General features: G+C 50.2%; 1 protein-coding gene across 1 annotated transcript in view; it reads left to right on the forward strand.

Annotated features, from left to right (window-relative positions):
- The window catches only part of ARHGAP31 (Rho GTPase activating protein 31), a 77840-nt gene extending 68378 nt beyond the window's left edge, over positions 1-9462 (forward strand). Inside the window, exons 8-12 of the mRNA XM_075905776.2 lie at positions 1637-1761; positions 3661-3720; positions 4427-5041; positions 5476-5768; positions 6821-9462. Coding sequence (XP_075761891.2) covers positions 1637-1761; positions 3661-3720; positions 4427-5041; positions 5476-5768; positions 6821-9346 — 3619 coding nt within the window. The 3' untranslated portion in view covers positions 9347-9462. The remainder of the gene's footprint in view (positions 1-1636; positions 1762-3660; positions 3721-4426; positions 5042-5475; positions 5769-6820) is intronic.
- The last annotated feature ends 1127 nt before the right edge of the window (positions 9463-10589 follow it).

Here is a 10589-nt window from a genome sequence, read left to right on the forward strand (position 1 = left end):
TGTACTGCCCTCTCCAAGGAGAAGGGAGCAGTCTTTCCTTGCAAGCATCGAAAGTGTGACCATACAAATTCCCTCACGCTCCAGGTTCTCATGAAGAACTTCCTGTCTGTCAGGGTGGTGAAACACTGAAATAAATGGCCTAGGGAGGTCGTTGGATCTCCATCACTGGAGATATTTCAGAGCAGCTGTTAGCGATGGTCTAAATGGAGCTCAGTCCTGCTGTGAAGGCAGGGGACTGGACTCGATGACCTCTTGAAGTTCCTTCCAGCCCTAGTCTTCTATGATTCTATGCTTCCACCCTTCCTCTACCCTGAGTCACACGGGCCCACGCTGGAAGGCAGCTGTCTTGGCTTCTATCCGCCCAACCTGGTTGAAAAACATCTGTTGTATGAGCTCCACCTACTGGTGGCTTGCCTGAACAGCAGCGTGGCCATCTGACTAGTCCAGCATAATTGACTATGTTCTTTCGTGCAAAGAGCCGAGCTGCTAGGGCAAATAAGACTCCTGTTGTATTAATAAGAGTACATCGACACGGCATGCTACTTATTGCGGTGTGTAGAGTACACATCCTGCATGTCTCGTGAGCATGGGCATAACTAGCAGTGTAGATGCTGAGAAAAGGAATCACTCCAAAGGGGGGAGAGATAGCAGGGGAGTGCTGGAGCCTTTCTCCATGATCTCTTCCCTGACAGAGCCTTTCATAGACATGTAGCTACACACCACAGTGTGGACACAGCCTGCCTTTCACTGCATCGTGTATCTGCATGTACCCTTTGCTCCAACCCTGCCAGTAGTGTAGGAGTACCCTAAAAGATGTGTATAAGTGGGTACAGGTTTTGAGAGGAAGTGTGAAATCAGCTGACCTTGCTATAATTGGCAGGTAGATATAGATAGAGAGCATTATTAATCTAATCTAAGTAGAATATGAACATTGGAGATTTGCTAATCTAGTGACCCATAAGGAACCTTAGCAGTTCATATAGTCACAGCAGAGGACTACCCGCCACAGAGAAGAGGTACAGAGGCAGCCCACTCCCCAAATAGGATACCTCACACATACCCCTAGTGTGACCCCTATCCTCGCCTTATCAAGGGAATGGACCACAACAGAGGGGGCTCTGTTCCTCTAACATCCTCTTCCCGGTAGCATACTGATAGTCAAGAAGGGTTGTTGAGGGTGAGATGCAGGGAGCCTGTGTCCAGCAACAGGAGGTGCAAAGAAGTTTCTTGCACCCAAGGAGGTGGGAGTGTTGGAAGGAGAAGACCAGGCTGATGCTTTATAAACAGAGTGAGTAAGGCAAGGAGACGAAGACAAAGATCCACACGATAACACATACAAAGGAGAATATGCATGAGATATGGTGCTTCTGACATTTTACACTGAGCTTTTCAAAGGGGCCAAGGGAATGAGTGCCCAGCTTCCATTGAAAGTCACAGATTTGTGGGCCTAACTCCCCAGGGACCCTTTAAAAACCTCTGCCATAAGGTTTTTATAATGTTTGCCTTGCAAAACCCAAAATTAAAAAGAGAGCAGAAGCCGAGGGGAGTGGGGAAGACAAGGGTTTCTGTGACACACCAGGACTAGTGTTCAGCCCTGGGTACTTGGCACTAATCTCATCTGCATTTTCTCTTCCAGGAGAAAATTGTCCAGCAAATCCAAGAAATGGAAGTCAATATTTAACCTGGGCCGGTCTGGATCAGATTCAAAGTCAAAACTGAGTCGAAATGGGAGTGTGTTTGTGAGAGGGCAGAAACTCTCTGGTAAGAGCCAGCTTGTCAGTTAATTTCCTCTCTCCACCAGTAATCGCTCCTATCCGATGTGGCAGCGATACAATATATAACCTGGTGATGTCCGTGCTGCAAGAATTCAGATTTGGGGTGCAAGTCAGATAAGGCGTCTAGAGTCAAATAGGTGGCCAGATTATAGTTAGTCACATCATAGGCCTTTCATTTGAGTATGGCAATGCCAGGCAATGAGAGCCAGGGACCATCAACCCAGAACATTCCGTTGTGATGCTGGGGTGAATACACCTCGTTGCCTAGCACCCTAATCTGGGTCTAGGAGGTACTTGGTACAAAGTCCCAGTTCTACAAAGCTTTTTAGTCTCAGGAGCCTAAATACCATGGAAGATTTGGGCCTTAAGTGTTGTATTGGATGGCTTGGATCCATGTAACACCCTGGAGTGGATTTAGGGGGGAGCTGCACTCCTGAAAGTATTATCCCTCATAACTTGGCCATGTGCCATTAGCTAACACGCTCCATGTGATACTGAGATAAAGGCTGTTCTGTGTCTACAGGGCATTAAAGAACCAAAGTGTCTTTGTAGAAACTGGTATCATGAGTTCCCATGTTTGTTGTCTCTTGGTATTTTGATAAGATCACATTTGCAGAGTTTACAGGAAAAAAGATGTTTTTCTTAATGACCAGCATTAGGAAACTCTAGATTCTCCTGCACTGAAATGTAATCATTATTGTGCTTCCTAGGAACATAGCCAGTATTGCCAAGCCCAGGGGTTAAGCCCCATCCCTCCGCTCCCCTCCCCCCCACTCCTGCACCAAAATAAGGAACTTGGTTTAAAAATAAGGACATTAAAACATTTGAGGTTCTTGTTATTAGCTGACCATTGTTGGAGCCTTAAGGGTTCATTTGTTCAAGCTTTCTGTGCTATCATCATGGCGAGAAACATGTTTTTTCTTTCTTTCTTTTTTAAGACGGGATTGAGTCTCACATAATATCATGAATCTAGGAGGTGGGGCATTACGAAAAAATCTTAGTAACAAAAGTGTCAATAAACTTACTCGAGTTGCCAACATTGCATACCATTTCTATGGCTGGCACTGTATAAGAATTAGAAATTTAGATCAAAATTCTGAAACCAAACCCCCTTGAAGTTTGGGAGAGTTCGGATTCTGTTCCAAACTTCAAGGCTGTGGCTCATCTCTGACAACATACTTGCACTCCTGCAGTCACACCCATCCTGAGTGATTTGCATATGCAGTCCCAGGTCAAATAGGAAGCCTATGACAACTCTTAGAATAGCTCACTATTTCAAGCACAAGACCATCCAACCTTTCTGATAAGGAATACTTTCAACATGCTACCATCCCAAACCATTCAAGGACCAGAGCTGCAATGTTCATTTCAAGGCCTGGCCTCTCCCAAAATATAAGGGTGTTGTTGGAGCCTGGGGCTCTTTCTAGGCCCAGCTTTATGCTAAACAGTGCACTGAGATCAGGCTGCTTCCTGTTAAAAAGGAGACACTAGGGGTGCATTAACATTGCACCATAGCTTGAAATAAGATATGCAGTTTGAGCTACACAAATTGCATATCTTATTTCGATGTCATTTCAAAATAGCTTATTTCAAAATTTGGCACTGTCTACACAGCACTTATTTTGAAATAAAGCGTATTCTGACACGTCCCTTACGTCTCGTGGAATGAGGTTTACAGGGATATCGGAATAGTGAGCCCGTTATATTTCGAAATAACGGGTGCGCTCAAAAGATGCGGAATAGACGTAGCCTAAATGTCTTTTCACTGCCTTAACCCACCCTCTGGTCATTCTGTTGGCTTTAATTATGCTGTGTTCTCCAGTTAGGTTGTAAATTGACAAGTCCCAGGAGCTGACGTAGGTTTCTAAACTTAATTTTTCCACAGAAAAAGCAACTATTCGACCTGCTAAAAGCATGGACTCACTGTGCTCCGTGCCTGTAGAAGGTGAGACCCCGATAGCCTATACCTAGGGCTGCCAAGCTATGGGACAGGCCTGTGAAGTCTTAGCTCTCACATGTGTGTGCATATGTGCTGCCAGGCTCTTTTGTTTCTATGCATGCTCACTCACCTATGTGTGTGTTTACTTTTCTCTGAGTATTGCATGCTCTTGTGTGCTTCCATTGGATGTTTCGACATGGCCATGCATTACCATAACTGTGTGCATGCTCTCTGCCCCATCTCTGTGCCTCTATGTTGGCATATACCTCTGGGCGTACTTGTATGAACAATCTGTTACCAGTACAATGGGCTTCATTCAGTTCTGCATTATTCCAGTGGGAATGAGGTCCCTATTTGTGCCTGGAAAGAGGATGAGGCGGTGCCTGGCACCTGCAATCACTTAGCAAGGCCCAGATATGGCTGATTGACAAAGGCACACTGGGATGCTTGGGACCAGTGAGAATCCTGGACAGTTCCCAATGGAGGGGATTCTGTCTAGCTCTAGCTACCTGTGAGAGCTGCCCTCTATGGGTAAAGTGGAGTCCCTGTGGGAGAGGTCTGAGGGGTGTTCCGTAGGCCCTGTCCCTGGCTTGTATTGGAGATACTGATGGTCTGGGGGTGTTCAGTGGGGCCCACCCTGTCTCCACGCATGGAGGAAGGCTCTCTGATGTCATTGCTCCCTTTGTTAATTCTGTTTGTCCCCTCTCCGCAGGGGAGGATGAGACAGGCCGGTTCAAACGCACTGTCGCCGCTGGCGGGTTTTTCATCCCAGTGATGAAAACGCAGACGGGAGGCGCAAGCAGCTCTGGCGACCTCAGCAAGAAGAGTGAGTGGGAGTGTGAGGGGCTCCCAGCGGGGGCGGAGGGCGGCTCCGAGCTCAGTGGGGACAAAGCTGCCCCCAGGGCCGCCCAAGCGAGACCGCCCCCTGAACAATTGAAGGTGTTTCGGGCCACGGAGGACCCCGAGAGCGAGCAGACCTCCCCAAAGACATGCCGCATGTTCTACACCTCCGACACTGCTGCCAAATCAGGCTTCCCCAGCAGCCTCTTCCCTTTAGAAGCCTCTCCGCGGCACCAGCGCAAAGCCCTGAACATCTCGGAGCCCTTCGCCGTCTCCGTGCCCCTTCGGGTGTCTGCAGTCATCAGCACCAACAGCACCCCGTGCCGCATGCCTGCCAAGGACAAGCCTGCCCTCTCCAGCCTGGAGGAATCATCCGCTCTGGGGCCGGACAGCACCACTCCCATAGCACTGGAAGGGGATGGCCAGCCCAGGCCTGAACAGACCACAGACTGGGAGGAGAAGCAGCCTAGGGCCGAGGCTGCAGCAGGTAAAACTAGTAGAGGTGGGCAGTGCCTAATCCCAGCAATGAGCTTGCAGGGCTGTGGGGTGGCCCCTGGTAGCGGCCCAGGTCCAGGGTGGCCATTTCATCCAGTGCAGTCAGCAAAGCCATGGGGAGATGATGGGCTCCCAGTGGACCACGTGGGACAAGGAGACGCTCAGTGGCCTCCAGTGCGTGGGCATTCAGGGGACAAGTGCGGGGTGGATTGTTCCACAGGGGTAGGAGAATGGGGGACTCAAGTTGTAGGAACTTCCTGACAGCAGTGCCCAGTCCATGCTGGCGGGGACTCTAAGCAGTGTACTGAAGAAACCTGGTTTTTATCCATTAGAATGGGTTGAACCTAACCTGGGTCTTTTATCTCCGTGCGCTGCATCCCCTGTCTTGCGAGAGGGTTATGTTGCTGATCGAAGTTTCTAATCCAGGTTCTACTACTGAAGAACTGATGGCAGCTAAGAAGCCTGAAGTCTTGGAAACTCCAAAGGCAGCAATGGAAAACCAGGAAGTATTAGGCGTTGGCAGCAGCACCAGTGGCAGGCATGCCCCGGCGCAGAACCCTGACTTAAAACAGACACCGGTATGCCCGGCAGGCCTGCATTCAGCAGGGGAGATCAAGCAAGGCCAGCTCATGATGCAGGAAAACCCCACAGAGGGAGACAGCCAGCAGCAGGAGACACCAAGGGTTAAAGGAGAGGAAGCCTTGTTTCTGAGAGAGCTGGTAAGGAGGAGGTTTGAGGGAAGGAATAGCTATTGCCTCAAAGGTTCCATGGGAGATGGAAGTATCCTCCTCTTGCTAGGGACTGCTATTGGGGCCTGGGAAGCGCTGCATGTGAGTCAACATTTGAGCAATCTCATGCTGTGAACTTCATATGTAATATTGGCTAAGAAGAGCTTGGGTTGGCCAGGTGTTGATTGACCTTCTCTATTCTGTATGCAGCTGTCATGTCCTCTCTTACCCGCTGCTTAACTATACCCTCCTGTTGATACTTTCTCACTCCATCTGGAAGCCTCTCCATATGACTAATCCTTTTGCCCCTCCTCCCCCTACTTCTGCCATATCCTATATCAGACCTGTGATTTTCCCAGTCTGATTTTTTTTATTCCATTCCTGCTTATCTGAACACTTGTGGGGTCACTGCTGCACACCGAGTGGAGTTTTCCACTGAGTCACTCAGTGATCCCAGATCTTTCATCAGAGTGGTTACAGATGAGCGGCGCTCGGCAACGTGCATGAGTAGTTCCAATTATTCCTTCCAGTGTGCATCTGGCATTTCTTTATCTCACGGGGCAGGATGGGAGGCAGTCTGAGGAATTGTAGATGTTGTTTCTCAGCTAGTTCACTTTTGGGCCCTTGCCACCAGACCTGAGTCCCAGCCCTCTCCCCGCCCTCCCCATGAGCTCCTCTGTAAACCTATTTGCATAGAAGCATAAGCAAGGGAGCCAATGTGGCCTCGTGGACAGAGAGCACTGGACTGGAACTCAGGAATTTAGAGTCTCTGTCAATGATCTTCATTGCCCGGTGCCTCACGTTCTTCCTACTCCCCATTTACAGATCCACTCTGAGATCCACTGATGAAAATGCTGTATAGGAGCAAGGTGTTGTTTTATTTAACCAGATTTCTGGTGGCACAGGTATGTGTGCCAGTGTTCCAACTAGCCTGATACTATTCCCAGAGGGCACTTGCAGGCAGCATTGTGGGCAGAATGCAGATGGGCACATGGAGACTGGAATGCTTGCTGTCAGGTTATGACATTTCTGGTGTTTTTCAGGCTGAAGATGATGCTGCCAATGCCCTGCTGGAACCGCTGTGGCCGGAGATTCAACAGGAGCTCAGAATTATCGAATCTGAAGAGGAACTTTCATTCTTGCCTGCAGAAGTCCCCAAGACAAGCCCTTCTCAGCAAAGAGTGCACTCAGCCCTCACTCCTGAATCCTTTGCTTCATCCCAAACAGACGGCATCTCTTCTGGTGATGTGCTTGCCATGACGGTGGCCAAACAGGAAACTCCAGCCAGAACCCCCCAGGTCACATCTCAGTTGCCTTTATTTGATGCCACTTCCAAAGAAATAGCAAAGGAGCCAGGTGGTCTCCAGGGTCATAAACCTGAAGTGGCAGCACAGTGTGGCTGTGCTCCTCACACACCCGAACTGGATACTGCCCTGCCTGGGACAGCTTCTCCAAAGAACCATCTCGTGGCGCAGGATATCAGCAGTGATCTTCTGCCTCCTCACCAAGACCAGAAGCTTTCTGATGAGCAGAAGCTCATTGAGAATCCTTTAAAAGAAAATGTCTCAGATACCAGAGAACACAAGGAAGAAGGCAACACTGCCCTATTTCCCAGGGAAAAGGATGGCGTTGCTGGAGGCCAGGATGGAGTCCTGATCCAGCAGGAGAAGCCTGACGGAATGACTGCAGGAGATGGCCAGATCTCATCCCACAGGGCAAGTGGAGCTGGAGCTCAGCAGCCCAAGGAGGGCAGCAGGGCTAAGAGAGCCCAGGACTCTTTCGACCATGAAGAGGAGGAGGCAGGGGCAGATAACGTCCAGGGCTTTGAGCTGGTCGAGCCCTGGGAGGATCACCAGTGGATCACCAGCCCGCTCCATTCCCCCACCTTCAAGAGCCTCCAGGAAAAGGCAATGCAGGACTTTCAGTCACCGAGCTACAGCGTGGAGAGGGGCTTTTCCGCTAGGCCACGGTTCAGTCGCAGCTTTTCTCTGGATAGCAAAGACTTGATGCTGAGTGTGTGGAGTATCCAACCGCCTTTCACGAGCGCAGCTGAAGAGTGCCCATGTAGTGGCCCCAGCTCGGGGACCAGGGAGCTTTTAGAAACGCAGCCAATCTCACCACTCAGGCCAAGCCACCTTGAGCAAGTGGAGACCGGTCTGAGTCCTCGAGAGGAGTCTTTAGAGCCAGAGGCCTCAAGTGATGCCCTCAGCAGCAAGACAGAGTCTGCAGCAGGGAGGCTGCTAGCCAGCTGTGAGGAACTGTGCACTGCCCCTCTTTCAGAGCCAGGGGAGAAGGAGGTGGGTGGCAGCAAAAAAACCCCTCAGGACTTGATGCCTGAGCTGCCTTTTCCACACTGTAATACCCCAGACGGATTCTTGCAGGCAAAGAAACTAGATGAAGATCCATCCAGGCCTCAGGGCGCTCCCCCCACAGGAGCTGCCCTCACCCAAGGGCTGTGTTCTGCCAACGAGTCGCAGCTGAGTAACAACAAAAACGAAGACGTGCCCTGGAAAGTGAGAACTAGGCCATCATCTCTCAACTTGGAGTCGCTCCTGCCCACCCCTGATTTCTTCATGTTTGAGACCCTGGGTGTGCCCACCTCGCCTGGAAACCCCCTGTGTGTGCAGAAAGAAGTGAAGAGCAGCGATTCTGTCCCGTCACTGCCTTCTGCCTACCCTGACAGGAACAAAGGGAACCCCTGGGGTTCGCACTTCGATCCCCGGGAGCTAGACCTGGATTACATGGCAGTGGCCCATGCTGCCACTGGGCGTCGTAACTCTGCCCCTGTGAGTGTGTCGGCAGTGAGGACCTCTTTCATGGTTAAGTTGTGCCAAGCCAGAGCTGTGCCAGTGATACCTCCCAAGATTCAGTACACACAGGTCCCACAGCCGCTGCAGACTCAGAACACGGATCGTGACATCCCTGCATTGCTGGGGAAGAAGGAAACAGAAGCCCACTCAGCCAGCAGGCAGCCCCACCGAGCAGCTTGGGAACAGCTGGAACCCCCAAAGAGCCCTCAGGTAGAGAAAAAAGCCAAGGAGGAGAAAGAAAACAGTGACCCAGCGCAAATGGGTGCAACATCTTCTAGGCAGGGCAACCTTACCCCCCTGCCAGATCTCTCCCTCTCCAGTTATAATTCCACCCAGGAGGCACCTGTGCTGCGCCGAAAGCGCACTTCAGAGGGTGAGACCGCGGGAGACAGCCCCCAGTCCTCAAAAATGGAGAGGCCATCAGGGATTTCCAAGCCTTCCTACAGATCCAGACCAGGAAGGCCTCAGAGCCTTATCCTCTTCAGCCCACCCTTCCCCATCATGGACCATCCATCTTCCTCAACAGACTCCAGGGTGCTGTTATCACCCATAAGAAGCCCCTCTCAGATCAACTCTCCAAACACCATTTGTGGCGAGCTGTCAGGGAACCTGCAGATAACGCCTGAGGGGGTCACTCTGCGGAACAAAATGACCATCCCCAAAAATGGCCAGAGACTGGAGACCTCCACCAGCTGCTTTTACCAGCCCCAGAGGAGGTCAGTGATTCTGGATGGGAGAAGTGGGAGGCAGATAGAATAACCCCTGCAAGCTCATCTCACCCCTCTTCCCTGGTGGATGAGACAGCAGTGCGTGCCTTCCTTGAGACCAACTGTGCTATTGTTGTTGTTATGATTATAAATATTCTATGCAAGAAGGACACACATCCTTTATTTCTTCCTCCAGAGCATTTTGTTACTGATGTTCTTACTCTCTTTGTCTCCCTTTCTCCTTTTCTTGCAACCCCATGTTCTTGTTTGGAAAAAATCCCAAATAAGTTTGTTTTCTGCCGCCTTGTTTTCTAACGTGAAAGACTCACCCTTTAACTGAAAAAACAGTGATGGTCCTGGGTATGGTGAACGGGAAGGAGGTAAGATCAAATAGGTACATTTTTCACCCACCCTCAGGTGATGATGCAGGACTAACTGTCCAGCTATCCTGCTTTACTGCTTTGGGTAGCATCAGCAAACTGCAGAGGTGAGTGGTGATAGCTGAACATGGGAAGGTAAAGCTCACCTGTAAAGATCACACAGTTTGTTATCCTAAAGAGATTCCAATGGCAAACACTGCCTACACTGCCTACAGCTGTTCTCTTGTAACACAGACCTGCTGCCCCTGAATGTGCAATGGCTGGAATGAAGGTGCCCGAATAAGATAGGTCCAGTTTTCCTTTCAGCTTCGTGATTCCCATTTGCCGGGCTGTTCTGCATCAGACCCCCCTCCTTTATTTGATGGGCAACATTTGGTTGGGGGTTGGCTTGCACCTGCCACACTGGTTGCAGTGTGGTAGAGGCCATCCAGGCTTATTTGAGTGAAAGGGAGGTTCTGGCCAAACAAAGGATGAGATTATCAGTCTTCACCATCACCGAGGGCTTACTTACCTGTTCACAGCATTCCTCAGTCATTCTCCTCACCCGCAATTGCACAATAGGATCCCAGCAGCTAGACAAGTTCACTAGAACCCTCTGATCAGCCCACCTTTGGTCAATGCCCCCTCTCCTCCTGATTTTCGTGTTCCCAGCCAATGGCTCCTTGCTACTTTTTCACTTCGTGTTCCTGAAATTTCACTAAAAGCCTGTCTGACTTTCACCTCCCCAGCCGTTGGAGCCTTTCAAACTGATTAGTGGGAATGTGGTAGAGAGGATGATTTGTTGTTGCACAGAATGAAGGAGCAATATACATGATATCCCAGGAGGGAATTCAGTTGAAATTAACCTGTCTTGAGAGGTTGTTGTCACTACTGTCCATAGGTAGTCACACAGGGGCAGCTGCCAGAGGAACTGGA

The sequence above is a fragment of the Pelodiscus sinensis genome, chromosome 1 (genome assembly GCF_052426305.1).
Source record: "Pelodiscus sinensis isolate ZL-2025 chromosome 1, ASM5242630v1, whole genome shotgun sequence".
NCBI classification, from domain to species: Eukaryota; Metazoa; Chordata; order Testudines; family Trionychidae; genus Pelodiscus; species Pelodiscus sinensis.